Source organism: Arvicola amphibius, chromosome 4, assembly GCF_903992535.2.
Source record: "Arvicola amphibius chromosome 4, mArvAmp1.2, whole genome shotgun sequence".
Lineage (NCBI taxonomy): Eukaryota > Metazoa > Chordata > Mammalia > Rodentia > Cricetidae > Arvicola > Arvicola amphibius.
This window is the reverse complement of record NC_052050.1, coordinates 105,278,875-105,300,750: the sequence shown is the minus strand read 5'-3', so window position 1 is coordinate 105,300,750 and position 21,876 is coordinate 105,278,875. Positions and strand designations below refer to the sequence as shown.

General features: G+C 55.4%; 1 protein-coding gene across 5 annotated transcripts in view; it reads right to left on the bottom strand.

Annotated features, from left to right (window-relative positions):
- The window catches only part of Unc13a (unc-13 homolog A), a 44,442-nt gene that overhangs the window by 19,344 nt on the left and 3,222 nt on the right, over positions 1 to 21,876 (bottom strand). For 3 of the 5 annotated variants that reach the window (XM_038326369.1, XM_038326373.1, XM_038326370.1), the window contains exons 2-24: positions 19,141 to 19,170; positions 18,505 to 18,604; positions 16,838 to 16,955; positions 16,046 to 16,169; positions 15,745 to 15,818; positions 15,308 to 15,362; positions 14,266 to 14,298; positions 13,441 to 13,448; positions 12,588 to 12,790; positions 10,060 to 10,572; positions 9,796 to 9,904; positions 8,625 to 8,671; positions 8,069 to 8,147; positions 7,609 to 7,680; positions 7,280 to 7,499; positions 5,988 to 6,215; positions 5,350 to 5,491; positions 5,055 to 5,224; positions 4,847 to 4,962; positions 3,617 to 3,780; positions 2,998 to 3,148; positions 2,364 to 2,432; positions 2,065 to 2,154 (exon numbers count right to left, since the gene is read on the bottom strand). In XM_038326369.1, the coding sequence (XP_038182297.1) occupies positions 2,065 to 2,154; positions 2,364 to 2,432; positions 2,998 to 3,148; positions 3,617 to 3,780; positions 4,847 to 4,962; positions 5,055 to 5,224; positions 5,350 to 5,491; positions 5,988 to 6,215; positions 7,280 to 7,499; positions 7,609 to 7,680; positions 8,069 to 8,147; positions 8,625 to 8,671; positions 9,796 to 9,904; positions 10,060 to 10,572; positions 12,588 to 12,790; positions 13,441 to 13,448; positions 14,266 to 14,298; positions 15,308 to 15,362; positions 15,745 to 15,818; positions 16,046 to 16,169; positions 16,838 to 16,955; positions 18,505 to 18,604; positions 19,141 to 19,170 (2,915 nt within the window). Of the gene's footprint in view, positions 1 to 2,064; positions 2,155 to 2,363; positions 2,433 to 2,997; positions 3,149 to 3,616; positions 3,781 to 4,846; positions 4,963 to 5,054; positions 5,225 to 5,349; positions 5,492 to 5,987; positions 6,216 to 7,279; positions 7,500 to 7,608; positions 7,681 to 7,947; positions 7,954 to 8,068; positions 8,148 to 8,624; positions 8,672 to 9,795; positions 9,905 to 10,059; positions 10,573 to 12,587; positions 12,796 to 13,440; positions 13,449 to 14,265; positions 14,299 to 15,307; positions 15,363 to 15,744; positions 15,819 to 16,045; positions 16,170 to 16,837; positions 16,956 to 18,504; positions 18,605 to 19,140; positions 19,171 to 21,876 lie in introns of all 5 variants that reach the window. The other 2 variants (XM_038326372.1, XM_038326371.1) reach the window with 2 other exon arrangements.

Genomic DNA, 21,876 nt, shown 5'->3' with positions numbered 1-21,876 from the left:
AATGTGTGTGTGTATGTGTGGTGTGTGTAGTGTGTGTGTGGTGTGTGTGTGTGGTGTGTGTCTGTGTGATGTATGTATACAGTGTGTGTGTATGGTGTGTGTGTGCTATGTGTGGTGTGCATGTGTGTTGTGTGTGTATGTGTAGCGTGTATGTATGTGTTGTGTGCGTGTTGTGTTGTGTGTGTGTTGTGTGTATGTGTCCATGGTGTGTGGTGTATGTTTGTGTAGTGTGTGTGGTGTGTGTGTGGTGTGTATCTGTGTGGTGTGTGTGTGTGCAGTGTGTGCGTATGGTGTGTGTTTGGTATGTATGGTATGTGTGTTGTGTTGTGTGTGGTGTGTGTGTGGTGTGCGTGGTGCGTGTCGTGTGCGTGTAGTATGTGGTGTGTGTGGTGTATATGTGGTGTGCGTGGTATGTGTCATGTGTGTGGTGTGTGTGTGGTGTTTGTAGTGTGTGTGGTGTGAGTGGTGTGTGTGTGTGTGGTGTGCGTGGTGTGTGTTGTGTATGTGGGTGTGTTGTGTGTGTTGTGTGGTGTTTGTAGTGTGTGGTGTGTTGTGTGTGTGTGGTGTGTGTGGTGTGCATGGTGTGTGGTGTGTGTGGTATGTGTGTGTGTGTTTAGGGTGTGTGTGGTGTGTGTGTAGTATGTGTGAGTATGTGTGGTGTGTGTGTTTGTGGTAATGTGTGGTGTGTATATGTGTGTGTGTGGTGTGTTTATGGTATGTGTGTGTGTGTGTGTGTGTGTGTGGTGTGTACACATACATGTGCAGGTCAGAGGACAACCTGTGAGAGTCAGTTCTCACCCTCCACCTGTGGACCCAGGAAACTGAACTCACGTCCTCAGCCTTGGTGGCCAGGGTCCATTCACCATGCCGCTGGCCCCCACTGTGTGTTTAATGGCAGATTGTAGCAGTGGCCACAGTCAAACTGTAGGGTAAAAGGGCCAACTGAAGCAGGAAAACCAATCAATCCCTGAGCGCCCTGACTCTGAACCCAGAGCCAGTGAAAGAAACACACCCTGGATCTGAGACCCAAGCCAGAGAGAGAAACATCTTTATCCCTGAACCCAGGACTTTAGTCCTGAGTCTGAAACCAGTGCCAAAGAAACACACTTTGAAGCCTTTAGTCCCAGCACTCGGGAGGCAGAGGCAGGAGGATCTCTGTGAGTTCGAAGACAGCCTGGTCTACAAGAGCTAGTTCCAGGTCAGGCTCTAAAACTACAGTGAAACCCTATCTCAAAAAACAAAACAAACAACAACAACAAAAAAGACACACACTTTGTCCCTAGAATTAGAGCCAGTGAAAGAAATATGCCCTGGCCCTAAGATTAGAGCCAACAGGCTAAAAGGGATCAGTGAAAGAAACACAGTTTAGCCCTAAAATCAGAGCCATCTCTGCCCCTGACCAACTAAACTAACCAATCCCTGAACAAGAAAACTAACCAATGCCTCTTCTCCCTAAGAGGCCTATATAAGGTCTCTGCCTGCTCAGTAGGAGGTTGTCTTTGACCACCCTGGCAGAGGTCTTCATTCACCAGGAAACCTTGCTGAGACGCTCCCTTAGGGGCTGGGCAAGGCTGAGCAGAACTGAACAGAAGAACCTCTGGGGACGCTCCCTTAGGGTGGTTAAGCAAGGCTGAGCAGGAAAAGTAACAACTTTTCACTGGAGCCTGAAGAGATTGCTACATTTCTGCAGGGGCTTCCCCTTTAGCAGAGTGTTAGCAAAAGAAGTAACATCTTAGGCTGAAGAAGCGATGACGTTGGCTAAGACGTTCTCTAAAGCGAACAGAGCAGAACTCGGCTGTGTAGCAGCTCTCCAGCAGAGGAGCAGGATTGCTGTATCCTGTGGGGAGACCATTCCCCACCGCACCCCAACTTGAGGTAATCTGGCTTCCGGACAAGTCAGGACACCTTTCCCTCCAGGGCTGAGCTATCTTATTGTGGCCCCAGGCTCCAGAACTGTCCTATTGCGGGTCTAAGTATAGCTTGACTTCCTGAGAGGTCAGGATAAATCTTGGCAGCTCCAGAGCTGGAACATACTCCCCTAACTGACACCACTAGGACACCCACCTTCATCCGGAAGAACGTGATGCTGGTGAGGAGGTCCACTGTGGACTTGAGGTCCTGCAGCCGCTCGGGGCTGCTGGCTGGAAAGTTGTTCTGTTGGTATCAGGTGTATGATGAGAGACCAGGGACGGTGGGACACGGTGACAGCCCCCAGTGTCAGCACACGGGGGCAGGGGATGTCCCCATGGGGACACAGGAGCTTGTGCAGGCTGCGCTGGGTCCCCAGGCCCTCTCCTCTGGGCGGCTGCCTCCCAGGGACACAAGTTTCAGGGGTGGAAGACTTGGGCACAGGAGCTACTCACCCGGTACATGGACAGGTCGATCCTCAGGGAGTTGTGTAGCTGATCCAGAAGTTTCACAAAGCGCTCTTTCTAAGTGGAAGATGAAGGAGGGTGGAGGCGGGGTTGGGGGTCTCACTGAACATTGGTTGAGAATCTGAGTTCATCACCACCCAGCCAAACCCCATTTCTTCTAGGTTGTTCTTTAAAGATTCATTTTGTACATAAGTGCTGTATCTGCATGTATGCCTGCATGACAGAAGAGGGCATCAGCTCCCATCATATTTGGTTGTGAGTCACCACGCCACTGCTGGGAACTGAACTCGTGCCTCTAGAAGAGCAGCCAGTGCTCTTAACTGCTGAACCATCTCTCCAGCCCTCTTTCTAGTTTTTTGAGATCCTCCTGCCTCAGCCTCCTGAGAGCTGGGATGACAAACAGGTATGTCACCATGCTTGCTTTGCCTGGTGCTGGGGATGGAGACCAGAACCTCATCCATCCTAGGCAAGCTACCGGTGCTCTTCCCACTGCACAAAAGCTCTCCACCCACTCCTAATGTCTGATTCCATTCTCACAGGCGAGCAAACTGAGGTTCTAAGGCAGATAAGCACGGGGCAGAGGCACACAGGAAGTGTGTCCAGCCCTGCCCCTGAGACTGACCCCAAAGTTGGAGGCGGCGAAGCGGTCGGAGGCAGACACGTTGGTAGAGGCGGTGGTGTGTGCGTAGTAGGCATTGATGTTGGCAAGCAGGGTGCTCATGACAGCGGGTACCCCAGGGCACATGTACTTGGAGGAGAGGCAGGCAAAGTGGCTGGCAGGTGAAAGCAGGATGCACTGGGTCTGGGGACCAAGACTGTGGGGTCCCTAGAACTCCAAGACACCACCTGGGAGTCAGCCCCTCTTCCACAGCTTCCCCTTGGCCTGGCTCTGCCCTTAGAGTCCAGGTAATATCAGTGCCCTTTCTTCATGTTTTTAAATTTAACTTTTGAAACAGGGTCTCATATATCCCAGGCTGGATTAATACTCAATAGGTAGCCATGGATGACCCTGAGCTCCCGATCCTTCTGTTTCAGTCCCAAGAGCTGATGCCTCAGAAATGGGCCATTTCCTGGCCCTTCTCCATTGGTTTGCCAGGGGTACCACATCTCTCTACCTCTCTCTGACTCCCTGGCCATACCTTCCGATAGAGGCATCTTGATAACTGCCAGAGGTTTGAGACACCCCCCTCCCCAGGTCTCCAGTGTCACCCCAGACACCTGCCCACCCACTGTGCCCTCACGTCATGGCTTGGTAGATGGACTCCACGCCATAGCGCATGGCAAACTCATCCACGATCTCCTGGGCCGTCTCGTCATAGTAAACCTTCCAGGCGTCATCACCTTTGGCGTCAGGGATCTTCACCACACCATTGTTCTGCACATCCGTCACAAAGTGGAACAGGTTCTGCATCAGAGAGACAGGACACCAGGAATGAGGAGGAGCCCAGAGGGCAAATTCATTTAACCCATCCTTCCAGCCACTCAACCATGTGCTGGCACCGTCATCCTCCTCATCACCAGGTTTCACATTTACACCCATCCACCCATCCACCCACCCATCCATCCATCCACCCATCCATCCACCTACGCATCCATCCACCCATCCATCCACCTACACATCCATCCATCCATCCATCCACCCACCCATCCATCCATCCATCCATCCATCCACCCACCCATCCATCCATCCATCCACCCATCCACCCCCCCACCCATCCATCCATCCATCCATCCATCCACCCATCCATCCATCCATCCATCCACCCATCCATCCATCCATCCATCCATCCATCCACCCATCCACCCATCCATCCATCCATCCACCCACCCACCTACCCATCCATCTATCCATCCACCCACCCACCCACCCATCCATCCATCCATCCATTCACCCATCCACCCACCCACACATCCATCCATCCATCCATCCATCCACCCACCCACCCACCTACCCACCCACTCATCCACCCATCCAGCCAGCCATTCACCCACCTAATCTCTCTCCACCATCATCCACTTTTCCATGTATCCAGATACTCCCAAGTCCTCCCAAACACCCACCTTATTTCTAAAGATCATCCAACTCCACCCCCGTCTACCCATTGGAATCCACCCACATCCTCAGCCACACCCCTATCACTTCCCGAGTCCATTGATCTCATCCATCGTTCCAATCATTAAGCAGCACTTATTGAACAGCCCCACCTGGAGACAGGTGCTCTCCAGAAGCCCAGGGGGAGAGCTCATCTCTGGGGCCTGCTAGGAGTACAGCCATGAGAGTCGACCAGGAGGCCAGGCGGGGATCCCTGGATGGGGCTTGGTGCTTACATAGGAGATTCTCAGGTGAAGGGAACCGTGTGAGGCACTACCTCTGGAGGGCATAACTACAGTGTGTCTGGGAGAAAGGATGGCTGGCATGGTGATGAAGGAGCCAACCGTATGTGTCTTGGCACTGGAGGATGGGGGCTTACCTCATGCAGACAGGTGTACTGGACATGGTAAGGTGCCACCTTCTCTTCCCCTTTGATCTCCACACTGATGTGAAGTCGAATGGCCCCCGACACGGCCGACTTGTCTGTTCTCTTGTCTGTGGGTGGTAGGGGACACGAGGAGGTTCCAGGGTAGCCTGGCCTGCAGCCTCCCTGACGGTTGAGGTCCCCTGAGCCTGCCCTCACTCACCCAGATTGTACCACACATCCATCTCGCCACTGAGGGTCCGCACCTCGATGATCGTCTGCCCTAGGAAGTCATCCGACTCCCTCTTAAACCTCTGCTTCACGCGGGATTTGATGTCATCGTCTTCATCCCAGACCCGCACTTTGATCCGGTCAGAGGAGTTGTGGCACTCGCTGTGTGGGGAGTCGGATTGAAGGGCTCGCATCAGGCAGGTGCCCTGCGTCCCACTTCAGAGGCCCCTATGACTTGGCCCAGAAGCGAGCCTAGTTTGGAGCTGGGGACCCAGCCAGTCACTCACAAGTGGAAATTCTCTTCCCACACCGGGTTGAGGTTCCCATAGATGGTTTTTGTCCTTTTCTTGGTCTTCCCAACCTGGACAGTGACATAGGGATCACTGGATCCTGTCTTGTCCTTGGCCTGCAAGCCCTGGGCACAGACCACTGAAAGACACAGCACACAAGTGTGCTTTCAAGAGTGGAACTTGCCAAGAAGTAACTAGTACATGCCCAGGAGGTCTGTGACACGGGCCAGCCACAGAGACAGCCCAGCTAGTCTAGCTAGAGAGTTGCCAAAGGCCCACAAGCTGATGTGTGCACCTATCAACCCACCCGTCCCTCTCTCCTGTCATTCATCCACATGTTCAGTTCTGCAGCTACCCAGCCTTCTCTCCACCACCCACCCACCATCAACCTACTCACTCACCCGCTCACCCATCCATCTCCCCTTGTCCTCTCATCCACCTACCCATCCATTGATAGATACATCTAGGCAAGCATGCACCCACCCATCTACCCATTTATGAGCCATAGGTGGGGCCACTTTCGTATGAATATTACAAGACGCTTCCCTGAGGTTCTCAAGCTGGAGCCTTCCCTCTGTATTCTGCTTCCATGCAACCCTTGGTTACCGCTCCGGGGGCTGTCTGCGCGTGCGCACCTGTGATGCTGATTTTGGCCGACCATTTGGACGTGCCGTCCAGCACACTCTGCTTGACAGCCTTCATCTGCTGTGTGTGGGCGCTCTTGGTGACGGCGAAGACCTCCTGGATCAGCTCGAAGATCTCGGGCTTGTTGCGCTCGCGGATCTTCATGCGGTCCTTCAGCACCATGATGATGTTCTGCGTGCGGTCTTCCGCACCATGCTTGGAGCTCTTCTCCGCCGCGCCTGCGGACGGGACGCAGACGCACCTGGCCTTGGGGTTCCGCTTGCTATTCGCCTCCAACCCTCCATCCAGGTCAGCTCCCACAGGCCCTCCTTCTGGCTACTACCACACCCTCTGAGGCTACTCTGACTTGGCCGCTTACAGTCTCCTGTCATCCCAGAGCCAATTCCCTTGAGTCTCCGCCCACCTCTGCGCCTTGCCCAAGGCATCTCCCCGTGATACACTCTATATTCCCTGTCCACTGAGCCCGGGGCCCTGATCTCACAGTGAGCCACACCTACACAAAGTCTCTGCCCGTGTCTGAGGCCAACTGAGGGCACACCCCTCTGAGAAGCACCCCTCCAAGCCACACCCTACCCAAGCCGCGCTCCCTCCCTCTACTGTCACTGATCCATAACCGCCTGAGCACACTCACGCACAGTCTTCCTCTCAACGCCCCGCCTGTTAGATTGTGCACTTTGCTGACCAGCCTTCAATTCCCTCACCCCTAAGACACATTGTAGGGCAGATGTGCCTTTCTCACCCAAAAGCCCCTGCGCAGACCAGCACCCTCTACCGCCTCAGCTTCTTTCCACTCCTGCAGCCTTAAGCCCCCTTCTTTTGTCCCAGTGGTTCTCAACCTTCCTAACGCTGTGACACCCTTTAATACAGTTTCTCATGTTGTGGTGAGCCAACCATAAAATTATTTTGCTGCTGTTATGAGTCATAATGTAATTATCTGATATCTGATACGCGACCCCCAAAAAGGGTCGTAACCCACAGGTTGAGAATCGCTTCGTATAAGCTCTTGGAGCCCCTCTCCTAGCTTAAGTCCCGCTCGCCAAACCACTCCCACTGACGCTGGCTCCTCACACCAGTAGACCGTGGTCTGCAGAACTCTAAACTGCCTGGCCTTTACACGCCCTCGATTCGCCCTATCCACTCCCCCTCAGCTCACACCGGGCCTGGCCCTTTCCTCTCCTCTGGGGCCCCTACCTGAGGCAGGAGCAGCAGCAGTCTGGTGGAGCACGGCCCCGCCCACCCTCCCCACACGGCCCCGCCCGCCCCACGCGGCCCCGCCCCTCACGCTGCAGGCAGTCGGCGTTGAGCAGGTCCTGGCACTTCTCATGGCACTTAACGCCACACTCGGTGCAGCGCATGCCCTGCCGCGCGATGCCCCACAGCAGCCCTTCGCACTCGTAGCAGTAGGTGGGCGTGGTGGCCGTCCACACCTCGAAGTTGTGTGGCGTGGTGCAGGAGATGGGGTAGATTAAGGCTTGTAGGGTCTTCTTGTAAACGTGATTTTTCTGCAGAGAACGAGGGCCGCGTGGGGCTAGGGTGTCCCATGCCAGTCCCACGCCCTGCTCCTCTATCGCCACAGGGGCACTCCTAGGGCCCAACCCACCCCCAACTCACCAGCTCCTCATTGTTCAACGTGCTGGAAGCCAAGGCGGAGGTGATGCCTGCCTTCCGCGACTGGACCAGTGACTGTGGCGGGAAGGTCACCAGTGAGTGTGAGAATGTAATGCAGGTGGTACAAGCGAGGTCGCAGTGAGGGGGCGGGTGTCAGAGGGAATCCTGGGAAGTGAACATCACACACCCAGAACGCGGGTCTTGGGAGACACCAGCAAAGCACTGAGCAAAACTCTCAGCTGGAGCATGAGACCACCTGCTCTCCCGCCCCTGAGCTGCGGGACTCACACGGTGGGGGGGGGGGGCTGTCTGGGGAGAGACCCCCAGCTCACTATCACTCACCATAGCCTGGGGTTCCGGAAGCATGGGGATGGAAATCAGGCTACATTAGTCCCAAGGACTGCCTGGGCAGTCCCTGGCCTCAGGGCCACCACAGGCAGTTGTACAGCAGGGAGCTGCTCACCAGATCGCTCACGAGGGGAATGGGCTTCCGTTTCCGGATGTCCGGCATACTGTCAATGATGATGAGACCACCACCTGGGCTGCAAGACACACAGGGAGAGTGAGCACCCAGGCCTATTGCTGGGGAGGGCAGGCAGGACCCTCCCCTGGGCTGAGAGTTTAGCTGCCTGGCAAATGAAGAAGCACTCAAGCCCACACCTAGGGGGTGATTTTTTGGGCTGCCGGTTCTCATATGGGAAGGTTGGCATAGACTGGCAACCCTTACACAAAAAAGATTAAACAGGCAGTAAATCAAAAGGCTGAGGCGGGAGGACTGCTCAAGTCTGGAGTTCAAGTCCAGCCTAGGAGGCACAGTGAGATCCCATTCAAATAATAATAGTTAGTTAGGTGTAGTGACTCATGTCTTTAATCCCAGCACTTGGCAGGCTGAGGTAGGCGGGTCTCTGTAAATCTGAGGCTAGCCTGGTTTACAGAGTGAATTCAAGGAGAAACCCTGTCTTGCAAAAACCAAAACCAAAGAAACATCCCCATATTCAGGATGCTCTCTCCCTACTCACCCGCCTTTGAACCACAGGGACTTGGACATCTCTCCTTCTCCTCGTGCCTGCAGGAAAGACAGACACAGTGGTCAGTGTGGTCGCCCCTCTACTCCCATGTCAAGCGGTACACGCCGTCTGTCTCCCATGTGGGTGAGGAGTCAGGAAAGCCAGTCCTGCACCTTCTCTGTACCCCCAGGCTTTCCAGGCTCAAGTCTGTAAAGCAGGCTGCAAGATACAGAGCACCTGTCAATCAAACATCATCTGTCAGTCCTGAACTTGTGACATTTTCCCAGAGTCTCGTTGGGCTCTTTTTTATTTTATTTTTTGACTGGGTTTACTAGGTAGCTCCCACTGACCTTGAACTGCAATCCCCCTGCCTCAGCCTTTCCAATGCTGGGATGACAGTCCTATGCCATCACATCCAGATAAACATCTCTAATCTTTTTAAAATTATGTTTATTTTTATTGTATGGATGTCTTGTCTGCATCTGTCTGTGTACCACATGTGTGTCTAGTGTCCACAGAGGCCAGAAGAGGATGTTGGGTCCCTTATAACTGGAGCCATAGACAGATGTGAGCTTCCATGTGGTGCTGAGACTCATGCCCAGGTCCTCTGCAGTCAGTGCTCTTAACTGCTGAGCTGTTTCTCCAGCTCTATTTTTTATATTCTCTCTCTCTCTCTCTCTCTCTCTCTCTCTCTCTCTCTCTCTCTCTCTCTCTCTCTCTCTCTCCCTCTCTCTTTCTCTCTTTCTCTCCCCCCCTCTCATTTTTCAAGACAGGGTTTCTCTGTGTAACAGCCCTAACTATCCTGGAACTTGCTCTATAGAACAGGCTGGCCTCAAACTCACAGAGATACTCCTGCCTCTGCCTCCCAAGTGCTGGGATTAAAGGTGTGTGCCACCACTGCCCGGCTACATTCTCTTCCTAAATGGAGAAGAAACCTGGTTTGGAATATCTGCACTATGACATAGGATGATCTAAGCATCTGGCTTCCTGATGCTCCAGCCCAGTTTAGATGGGTGCGGAGCCAGGGGGTCAGAACAGGGCCAGGGCCAGGAGAGTCCAGGCAGTGACCTTCCCAAAAGTCTGCTGTCAAGCAGGGTGTGGTGATGGTGGGCATGATATCGTTGAGCACAGTCATGCTAGTGTATGATGATGAGGGTCTTGGTGGGCTGAGCCTGTCACTCACCTCCTGCAGCTGCATCCGCACCTTGTTGAAAGCTCGCAGCCAGTTAGATTTGGCCCTGGACATGGTGTCTTGCCCTTCCTGTCCCTCCTCATCCTCTCGAGACCTGAAACTAAGCCAGGGAAGGCAGACAGAGGCTCAGAATGGCTCTATGGAACCCTGACCTCCTGTTCACACTCTGCCCACCCACTGGGCAGCCCTCCAGGGCCCACAGAGTTCTCTGCATCCTGGCCTGGCGAGTGCCCTGTACCTCAGACCTCCAGATACCTCTCTTCAACCTTGGGGGGCTCAGCTTCCTGTGTGCGTTCTGCTGCTGCCATCTCTTCAGGGGTGGCTGGCTTGGGAATGCCCTTGGCCACATCAGGGGCTTCTGTGGGCACAGCTGGGATCTTATCCTCCTTCTGAGGTGCAGATGGTGGGAAGCTGATGCGCTTGAACTCTTTGGGTTCGGTCACAGTAGTGTCTTCCTGCTGGGCATAGCTAGCCAGGTCATCAGGCACCTCCTCCTCCTCCTCTAACTCCTCCTCCTCCTCCTCTTCCTCCTCCTCCTCCTCCTCGGGCAGCTCCTCATCTTCCAAGTCCTCCTCACCCTGGTCCCAGTGGGGCGAGTCCTTGTGGTAGCTCACGGAGCTGTGGCAGGAGTGATAGGAATCACGGTCCCTTTCGTCATCCAGCTCCGAGCCTTGTAGGCTGTGCTCATCGGGGTCGAAGTCCTCACTCAGCTGTGAACTGCCCTGGCTCAGCTCCCCGGAGGATGCATAGCGGCTGCTGCCTGTGGGGCTGCGGAAAAGTGGTCAGACCTCGGCCACACCGCCAACGCGTGCACACACACCATTCACACTCAACACAGCTAGAGTTCCTACTGGGTGCTCACTCCCACTCAAGATCTGTGGATCCGCAGCAGCTCTGTGGTCAGCGTTGACTGAATGCCTATGGTGTGCTTGCTGCTGGAACACGGACCACACACCCACTCATCACGGACTGAACACCTACTGTGGGCTCATTCTTTTCTGCCCCAGGAACACAACGCCTCCCCCCTTTGGCCCACACATGTGTTTAGTGTGTATTAAGCATCTAGTGAGTGTATGTGTGTCACACCTGCTTGGCACGAGCTGAACACCTATTGTACACGTGCTGCTGGCTTGACTAGAACATATGGACCCTTACTCTCCTGGCACAGACTCAGTCATGTCTATAGTCCCAGCCTCAGTGTGCACTCCCTTCCCCAAAGCCCCGGACACTCTGGCCATGTCCAGTCTTCCATTATAAGCTCCTAATGTTTGCCCTAGATGCTCCCAGACATAACCTGTCCCTGCTTATGGCCAACCACTGAACCTTCTAACACTTATTCAGTCAGTCAACAAACCTACTGCTCTCCTCAGGAGTGGCGTTGTAATATGGGAAGCCCTGAAACCCTTGTTTGTCATTTAGATATGTTAGCTACACATCCGGAACAGGAGACTAGATGGAACTGGACTGGATGTCAACCAGGGGAGATAGCACACTCTCCCTAGTGGTGAGGTTCCAAACTGCCCTGCAGGAAGGGGTGCAGGCAGAGAGGGGACCTGCCCCCAGCTGGAGTCCACCTCAGGCTTGCTCCTCCTGCTTGCACTAAGGGTGGACTGGGTAGCATCAGGCTTTTTTCCCACTGCCTCCCCTAGTCTGAGTCTGGATCCATTCCATCCTTGGGCCCTTGTCTCCATCCATTCACCCAGCATCTTTCTGCTTGAGCCACCCACCTGGCAGCCCCCAGTCACACTGCTCTTTGTCCCTGGCGGAAACGTTACTTGGCCTTTAAGGGAGACTCCAGCTGTCCTCCAGAAAGCCCTCCCCAATGTCCCTGACAACTGAGGGCTGACCCCACGGCAGGACCCAAGTCCACTCCTACATCTGCACCAGCCAGCACTGACCACACCAGGCAGCATGGCCTGGGTGGAGGCCGGTCTCAGGAGACAGATGGATTCTGTCCGTTCCTGCTTCCAGAAAACCATTTAAACCTACATAGTCTGTCCACAGCCAAGATTAGGGGGTCACACACCCTGTTCCACCGTCCAACCCCCAGAGATGTGTGGGAGCTGATAGGGTGCTTGCTGATTGGCTGGTGAAGTGCCCGGTTAGCATGCCTAGTTAGCATGCACAAGGCCTTGGCTTCCATCCCTAGCATAAACCGTAAGTGGTACACGCCTGTTATTGCAGCATTTGGAGGCAAAGGCCAGGGGCTCATGTAGCCAGTGTTTTAAAAGGGGCGTGCACACAAGATAAGAAGTGGCACCTAGTCCTTGTTTGGTTTTTCAAGACAGGATGTCTCTATGTAACCCTAGTTGTCATGGAACTCAGAGATCCCTTCCTCTGCCTCCTAAATGCTGGGATTAAAGGCGTGCACCACCACTGTCCAACTTGTTTTGTTTTTTGAGACAGGGCTTCATGTACCCCAGGCTAGCCTCCAACTCCCAATGTAATTAGAATAGCTGTGAACTCCTGATCCTCCTGCCTCCCCATCTTATATAAAGGCTCTGGTGTTAAACAAAGCACCAGGGATCAGTAAGATGGCTCAGTGAGTACAGATGCTCACCAGCAGGCTGGGCGACCTGAGTTCAATGCTGGGACCCACAAAGTAGCAGGTGTCTGACACCCCACATACACACCCCCATAATACATGTCCTCCCACTAAACAAAAGAAACAAATATAAATCAAAACATTCTGTGAGATGGGCCCAACTTGACCCAGGCAGGCCTCCTAAATGGTGGGATTAAAGGCATGCACTCCCAGCCCCCAGCCCCCAGCCCCCAGCCACCTGAGCACCCGAGGCTCTGAGAACTCCTCATAACTGTGCATGGAGTCGCTGTAGGACTCCCGGGACCCCAGAGGGGGCGGCCTCACGGAGTACTGGTGCACAGAGGCGTTGGGCTGCGATGTCGTGTAGTAGGGCGGCGGGATGCTGTTGCTGGTCTCACTCCGGTAGTCGCTGTCCCGGTCATCCACCGCACTGTCGGGGTCCTCACCTGCAGGAGGAAAGAGAGTGCACAGTGGGGCTAAACCAGCCTCCAGGCTGGGGCATCTTCATCCTCTACTACCCCACCCTGTGCAAGGGCTGCAGAGCAGGAAGGATGGACACCCAACTGCATCATCTGGGAGGATTGGGGACCCAACTGTGTCATCTGGGAAGATTGGGGACCCAACTGCGTCATCTGGGAGGATTGGGGACCCAACTGTGTCATCTCAGAGGACATGGGGACCAAACTGTGTCATCTCAGAGGACTTGGGGACCCAACTGTCTCATCTCAGAGGACATAGGGACCCAACTGTGTCATCTCAGAGGACTTGGGGATCCAACTGTGTCATCTCAGAGGACATGGGGACCCACTGTGTCATCTCAGAAGACTTGGGGACCCAACTGTGTCATAGGGGAGCAGGACTCACTGTGTCATCTAGAACAAGGACCTGGCAACTACATCATCTGGGTTGAGGAAGGCCTGAGCAGCGGTGGGAACTTCATTTTTTTTTTTCCAAAGAGCCTCGACATGGACCCATCAAGCTCACTTCCTAGTGCAGGGCACCCTCTAGTGGCCACTGGACAAACATCCCCGACACTCAGGACAGTTGGCCACACTTACCCAAGCACCCTGCTGTCCAACCATTTTCTCCACCGAGTTATCTGGCTTGTGTCTTTGGCTAAAGGGGCTTTCTCTGACCCAGACTCTCATAGACCAGTTGTATATTCTCAGCTCAAACTGTGTAAGCTCTCCAAGTAATGATTTTTTTTTTTAGACAACGCTATTTTGGACAGGAAAGCCATCTCAGTTGAAGTCTGTGCTTGCTTGACAGTTGTTTATTAAATTATTATATTGCATCTGTTCATTGTGGGCACAAGTAACACAGCATCTGTGTGGAGGCCTGAGGAATATTACAGGAGCCAGCTCTCACCACCTAACATGTGGTCCCAGGGATTGAACTCAGGTTGTCAGCCTTGGCTGCGCCATCTTGCCTGCCCCAACATATGGTTTTTGATCCAACTTCCTGCATCTGCCTACACATTTCCAGCCCGTTTGGTTTTGAGAGAATCATCTGCTTTGGGCTTCATTAGCTTCCCAGTGTCCTAGAGATACCTTCTGCCAGACCAAGGTTTTAACCAAAAGTATCTGTGCTTTGGACACCTGGTGCTGGAACCGGGGGCCTGACACACGTTGGGCTGGTGTTAGAAACAAGGGCAGGGATGGTTTGGGGTCTCTGCCTGGCTGCTGTTGACACCTGGCCCCGCTCTCCCACATTTATGACATGGGGCCACTTCCAGGGCAATAAGGGAAACAGAGACAGATGTGGGGTGAGGTCACACATGGGATCAGGTGGGGGTCCCACCTCCTGCTGGCCTTGCACAGCTGGAAGCCCCACCTCTGACCCGCAGGGTCCCCAATGCCTGTGCAGTGTAGTAAGGAACCTCTGGGTCCCTGAGGGCCTCAGGGTCAGTTACTTACTCTGCTCTCCCCAGCCAAAGTAATTCCAGTTACCTACAAGAGAAGAGGCACAGGTAAGCCAAGCCATCTCCCTCCTCCCAGGCCCCACCTGGCCCTGGCACCTTGAGGTGGGTGCAGGCTACCCTTGGCTTCTGGCTGTCATTCCAGGTCAATGCCTCCCAATGCACCCCATATTGCCTCCAGCACAGGAATTTTCAGAACACAGGGACTGCACCCCCTTCTTAGTCTGAGGACGGATGGGGTCTTTCATCGGCTCTTGGCTCCCCAACCAGGCAGGTAAGTGAGATCCAAGGGGTCCTCCTGACTCCATGTCCTGGCACCATGCCCAGTTTTGACAGGGGTGCCAGGAATCTGTACACAGGTCCTGTGCTTTGGCACAAACTCTTTATTACCTGCTGAGTGAGCCATGTCCCCAGCCCTAGTGCATTTGGTCTTCTATCCACATAAATTCTTTCTTTCTTTCTTTCTTTCTTTCTTTCTTTCTTTCTTTTTTTCTCAGAGAGGGTGAGTGAGCAGCTTGAAGTCACACAGCCTCCTCATTGGCAAGACCAGAGACACAATCATGCTCTTCATACACCCTAGCACTACACATCTCAGAAAAGGTTGTAGAGTCACAAGGCTGTTCCAGGACATGGGTGACAAGATGCCCCCAGAGACACCCAGGGGTCCCAATCTGAACTCCCTTACGGGTCCTCCATCCCCGCTGCTGTCCCATTCCCACCATCCTGGGTACTTGGTGGGGTAGGGGACACTGAGAAGAGGGAGGCCACACGGGGAGAGTAGGGACCTCAGAGAACTCAGAGAACAGGAGCTGACACCTCTGTGCATGGGGACCCATCCTGGATGTGTCTGGGTGTCTGAGGGACTCTAGCCCTGGGCAGGATCATCATGTGTGGCTTGGCTCTGGCTTCTGGCTGCACACCAGACTCGGGCCACTCTGCCAAGCTGTTGGCCATCGGCTGTGTGGCCTTGGCCTGACCCCATGCGCAAACCTCTAGACAGGATGGTGACCACCGTCATGCCATGGGAGAGAGGCACTCACAACACTGGCTGCTGGGCACGGGCAGTGGCTTGTCCGGCTGGTCCTGGAAGGAGTACTAAGGAGGGGATGGTGTGTCAGGGGACAGTGGGGACACAGGCTTACCCCAACAAGCCCTCTACACCAGACTGTGTGCATCCGTGGAGCTGGATGGGGGACAGAGAGTGCACCCAAGTAGGAATAGGCAGTGGCCCCATCTCCTGCCCCCACCCATCCAGGACACCGCGTGGGTCTCAGCTGTGGACTGGGACACTGAGCACAGACAAGAGCCAGCCTGAAGCTGGGCTGGCAGGGAGGATGGGGCATTCCAGAATGTCCCTGTATGTCCTTAGAGAGGTTGGGGTGGCTGGGCTTCCCATGTGCGCTGGGTTCTGTCTGAGGCATGGGGAAGCCAGCTACAGGCAAGCTCAGCAGGCAACAGTTGCTGTTGGGTGACACACCTCATCCTGGTCACGCATGGCGTTCAGCTGCTCCAGCTTCTTGGCCCAGTATCGTGCCTCCTCCTCGGGGATGTCTGCGAGCAAAGCTGCCATGTCCTGGATGCCAGGGACACCTGGCCTCCCCCCCTCGGGCTCTAGCTGCGTGGTGTGGGGAGCATCCTGGGGAACCCCAGGAAAGGATGGAGGTGGAGAGGGTGGGAAGGCAGGGGCTCAGTATGGGTTGGGAGGACCCTGAAGTGCACAGCCTCCGCCATCTCAGTCCCCATGAAGGGACACTGGTCAGGCCATGCTGAGGACTCACCCAAAGGCAGCTCAAAGTGCACGTCTAGGAGGATGCGGTGGAAAGTGGGGTCCTTGGTCCCACAGATCTCGCTGTCTGCCATGATGGCCTGAGAGTCCAGCGTCAGCCACTCTCCCGGACCCTCCTGTCATTGGTTGAAGGCATGGGGCGAGAGTCAGAGCCCCCGGGGAAGGGCATGGCCACACACTGGCCTCTTACCCCGGTCCCCTGCCACTTCACATGTGAGTGACTGTTCCACCCTCAGGAATGAGACCCCCACACCATTCTGGGACACGAGCACTATGAGCACCTGAGGACCACTCTGACCCCCAGTTTCCTTATTGCTCATGCAATTGACAGTCATCCGTGAAGAAGGACACCATCTACCCTCACACCTGTGGTCCCCGTCTAAGCTGTTTCTGGTTCTTGGTGTCAGAGTTGTTCCTTTAGCCCCCCCCCTCATTCACTTATTTAAAAACAAACAGACTCCAGTGTCTTGTCAAAGCCTGGTCTACCCTGGGTGGTGCTGGAGTCTCCAGGGGACCCTAGTCACTAGTTTGGCTCCTGAGGAGCCCACAGTCCAGGGACGCAAAGCTAGACACAGATGTCCAGACCCTCAAGGCCAGGAAAGAGCAGGCTGGACCCTTAACTGAGACTAAATCCTTGGCTGGGATGCAGACACAATGGGGAGCCTCCAGGGACAACTCTGGAGACCCCAACTGAGACTGGGGGAGGGGGGAGGCAAGTCTCAGTTTCTTTAGATCCCAAGGCCCTGGGCCTCTGCTAGACCCTCCTTCCCCTCCTGTCATTTACCTCATTGGATTGGCGAATGGTCCGTAGCGGGATCCACACGGTGCCCACCATAGTGTCCCAGATGAGACCCTTGTTCCACACCTCCACTGTCAGGCCCAGATCCAGGCGGTTGATCTCGCTGTGTGCACAGGAGGTGGGGACGTAAGGGGAGTGGTAGGGGAGAAGAGAGGTTCAGAGAGGTCAGGGCACTGGCCTGAAGACACAAACACAGAACTGCAGAAGGAAGCCAGCCGGGAGGAGACCAAGTGCCCAGAGAGGTAACACAGTGGTTTCATTTTCTGGGGAGAAACAGGCCTTTGGACGAAGCATCTAGCTCTGACTAGGGAAGAAATGGGGCAGCAGAGACCATCACATCCTCTGTCTTACTGGTCATGAGGCCCTCAAAACGCTGGGGCACAAGGGACACACACCTACATGGCAGGTCCTGGCCAGCTCCTCTGAGGTGTAACTTGGGGTTGGCCATGCCTGAGTCCACACGCCAGCCAACCCTGTGCCAGAGTCACTTCTCTGGCTCTCCTTTTCCTCGTCCATAAAATGGAACTCACCGCAGAGACCCCAATCAGGGTGATGGACGTGGTTGATTTAAAAGAATAAAAAAATCTCAGAATGGGGCGCTGCCTGGTCACTAGGCATCGGAAAAGATGGGACAAGGAACAGGTGTTTTGGTGCACATGTGTAATATCGCCCCTCAGGAGGCTGAGGCAAGAGGATCGGGTTTTGGGTTATCTTTAGCTATACAATTAGGCCAGTCTGGGGTGCATGAGATCTCGTCTTCAAGATAAATCAAACAGCCCAGTGGAGAGGTCACTTTGTAAAGTGGACTCTGGTCCTGCTGGCTGGGGGTGCAGGAATTCAGCAACAAGTATTTGCAGAGTACCCTCCCCCTGTACTGTACTTGCGGAGGTCACATGGCCTCCTACAGCAGAGGCGGTGAGGTGGGGAGAAGGGCCAGGGGGATAGCATTTTGGCAGCGGGTCAGGGAAGGGGTCTTGGAGGGGTGGCCAGTTGAGAAGGGCATCTAAGGAAGTGAGGGAGTTGCTGGGGCCATGGGGATCAGGGACAGTTTTATGTAAGTGATATTGAGGAGGCTTTCGGCGTTTATAATCTTTCCCACTGCCTGGAGGGGAAAAGACTGGGGGGTGGGGGCCGCAAGGGAGGGCAGAGGGATCGGACTAGGGATGGCTCAGAAGGGAGCAGAAAAGCGGCATTAGTGGCAGTAGCGGGTGGGCGGGGCCTGATGAGGACCGGCTCTCAGCCAGGAAAAGTAGTGCGATGGGCGTGGCCTCATGCAGGAAGGGGAGCGTGGGGGTGAGGGTGGGGGAGTGACCACACTGGGTAGGGGCTGGGACAGCCGTGTTAGGGGAGCCTGACTGGGGATAGGGTCTCTGGTGAGGCCTGAGGCGAGGCGGGGCCTGCTGAGGTGGGGTTTGTTTGGGCGGGGTCTGCGGGCACGTCCGTCCTAAGACGTGACCTGTGGGTTTGCTGTGGACGCGACCTGGAGCTGTAGTCTATAGGGGTCTCTTGCGGTGGGGCGGGGAGAAGAGACGGGGCCTGGGGCCTCTGCAATGAGTGTGGTGGGCGGAGCCATGGCTGAATTGGCCTGTGGGCGGGGCTTGTAGTGGGTAAGATGTGGGTGGAGCCTGAGGAGGGAGGGGCCTCACACTCACAACATGAAGTCCTGCTCCCAGCTGGGCTGGCTGCCTCGCACAGCGATGGTAGTGCTCTTCACGTTCTGCACCTTCAGAGTCACGTATGTGTTGAACTTCTCTGCAGCAGAGAGTGGGACAATGGCCCGCAGTCCCCTCTCAGGTCCGCGCGCTCACCTCACCCCAATGGTGGACCAGCAAGCCCGGGTCCCAGAACCACCAGTTACCATCCATTCTTACATTGGGTAATGGAGGCCAAGTCTAAGGGGTTTGGTTTTTCAGTTGGGGAGACTGACAGTCCTTGCAGGAAGATGACCAGTTGAAGGCCAGCCTCAGCTACAGTCCCAAGCTAAGCAAGCCAGCTCAGTGAGACCCTGTCTTAAAATATGAAAGGACGGATAGAGCTCGGGCTGGAGTTTGGGGAGGGCGGTGTTCAGGCCTAGGGTTCCACTTGTACCTCAGGTACTCCCTCACCCTGCCTCCCTCCCCAAGAGGATTGCTGGCCTGGTTGGGGGGAAAGCTCACACCTGGGATGAACCTGCCCTCTGCATGGCAACAGGTGCCAAAGTCCCCTCCTCAGGCCCAGGAGACCAGACAAGAAAAGACAGAAAGTCAGGGGATGGGGACAGTGAAGGACAGCCAGGACAGGACACTTACCTTGGGCACCGTCAAACTTGGCTTTTTTGACTGTGAAGAGATAAGAGTGAGCAAGAGGTACAGGGAGGAGAGGGAGAGAGAGTCATACAGAGATGAAGACAGGGATAGAGATACAGGGAAGCAAGAGAGACATAGGAGAGAGAGGTAGGCAGGAGGTTAAAAAGGTGTCAGGTGGAGAGGAGGAGGGAGAGGTGGGAGAGGAGGAGGGAGAGGTGGGAAAGGAGGAGGGAGAGGAGGAGGGAGAAGAGGAGGGAGAGGAGGAGGGAGAGGAAGGAGAGGAGGAGGGAGAGCAGGAGGGAGAGGAGGAGGGAGAGCAGGAGGGAGAGGAGAAGGGAGAGGAGGAGGGAGAGAAGGGAGAGGAGGAGGGAGAGGAGGAGGAGGGAGAGGAGGAGAGAGATGTGGGAAAGGTGGTGGAGGAGGGAGAGGTGGGAGAAGAGGAAGAGGAAAGGGATGAGAAGGGGGAACGAGGAGGAGGTGAAAGAGGAAGGAGAGGAGAGAGAGAGAAAAGGCCATCAGAGCAGGAGGTGTCTGGCCCATGGGCACAACCCTCCCCTTCCCTCAGGCTCCCTGTGGTTCCTTCCCTCCAACCCCAATAAAACTGGACCTGGGGAGATGACAAGCCTCCCCTAAGAGGCCTTGCAGGATGACATAGACATATGGGGTACTGGAACATTCCCTATAACCTGCAGGGTCAGAGGTCCTGACTTAGTTGTCACCTTGGGCTTGACACTCAGTACTCCAAAGCCGGGTGGAGGTAGAGCCCATGAACAGAGAACCCACCCCTCCCTCTGTCTCTCCAGCTGCCCTTTCCTTCCCTTCTCAGATGTGTGTAGACAGTGTGCAAGTCCCAGGCAAACCCAAAGCCGGAACAAGCTCTGTCTTCCCAGGTCCCACCAGTCCTCACTCCCAGAAGCCATCACCACAGCTGGCTCCTGGTGACAGTGTGGACAGTCCATGAGAGACAATATTGTGCACATGGCCGTTTTTTGCTTAAGAGATAGCATCACACACCTCCCATTCCAGACCTTGAGGTCCTATGTGAACTCCTGTGCTATGTGAACTCCTGTGTATTGGTGATACAATAGCCTGCTGAAAATCTCCGTTTGTAAATACCAACAAATTTGCTACTGTGCCTGGCACACGTGGGACTGTGCAGCATGCATGGAGAAGGACTGGGAACAGAGCTGCAGGCCAGACGGAGGAGCTGCTGTGTCGCCTCCACTGCTGTGTGACCAGTGGCTAGTGAGTGAGCTCCTGCGCCTACCTCAGCTCACTTTCTCCAGCCGACTGGCCCCTGCCTCCTACCTGGTCCTCTCTCTTCTCCCCCCCACCACATTCCCCTCTTCCTCCATCATCCTTGGCCCCTGTACTGTGGTCTCTGTGGCTGGAGGATAAAGGCTGTTGGGGTCCCCCCACCCCTGTGCTGGCTGAATGCTTGGGGCTCTGACAACCTCAGGCTAGGACCCCAGAGACCCAGGACATGGACAGGGAGTCTGAAGAGGGAAGGGTATTGAAGTGGGGAGAGAGCCAGGGTGGGGAAGGACCCTGGGGGAGAGTGGTTAGGGGTGAGTTCTGGAGCCTGCTGTGGGGGTTTCTAGGACGGGAATGGAGTCTGAGGGGGTACCTAGGGGGTGGAAAGGGTGTCTGGGGAGAGAGGAGGATGTCTGGGGAGAGGGGAGGGTGTCTGGGGGAGAGGGGAGGGTGTCTGGGGAAAGGGGAAGGGTGTCTGGGAGAGAGGGGATGGTGTCTGGGGGAAGGGGTGCCTGGGGGAGAGGAAGGGTGTCTGGGGGAGAGGGGAGGGTGTCTGGGGAGAGGGAAGGGTATCTAGGGAAAAGGGGAGGGATTCTGGGGCAGGGGATGGTGCCTGGGGAAGGAGAGGGTATCTGGGGGAAGGGGAAGGGTGTCTGGGGGAGAGGGGAGGGTGTCTGGGGAGAGGGGAGGGTGCCTGGGGGAAGGGGGAGGATGTCTGGTGAAAGGGGGAGGGTGTCTGGAGCAGGAGAGGGTGCCTGGAGCAGGGGAGGGTGCCTGGGGTAAGGGGGAGGATGTCTGGGAGAAGGGGTGGGTGTCTGGAGCAGGGGAGGGTGTCTAGAGCAGGGGAGGGTGCCTGGGGGAAGGGGGAGGATGTCTGGTGGAAGGAGGAGGGTGTCTGGAGCAGGGGAGGGTGTCTGGAACAGGGGAGGGTGCCTGGGGGAAGGGGGAGGATGTCTGGGGGAAGGGGGAGGGTGTCTGAGGGGCAGGAGTGGGTGTCTGGGGGTAGGGAAAGGATTTGGGGAGTGGAAGGTGGAGCAGGCTAAAGCAACAACTCTATTTGCAGTATCTCCCTCACCCATGGCCACCAGCTTTAGTGCCACGCTGGGGTCAGCTGTGGAAGTGCCTCGGCCGCCCAGCTATTTATAACTCAGGAGACCTGGGCAGGCGCTAGGGATTCAGGTCCCTGCCCCTCCCACGGCCTCAGTTTCCCCGACTGGACGGACGGAGGTGGAACTGCCCCTCACTGGGGTCTCTTGTCACTGGCACTATTTTTACTTCCTGCTGGTAGCCTCAGATGCTCAGATCCATTTTCTGTTTAAAAGCAGCAACTGTCCTGGGGAGACTTGTCCGGGTTCACTGGGGCAGGGTGGGGGACCCGGCCACTAGGAAAGCTTCTGGAAGGCCACAGGGCATACTAAGCAAGACCATCAGAGCTTTCAAGGAGCCGTGCACGACAGCAATAGAGACGCTGGATGCTGACTGGAC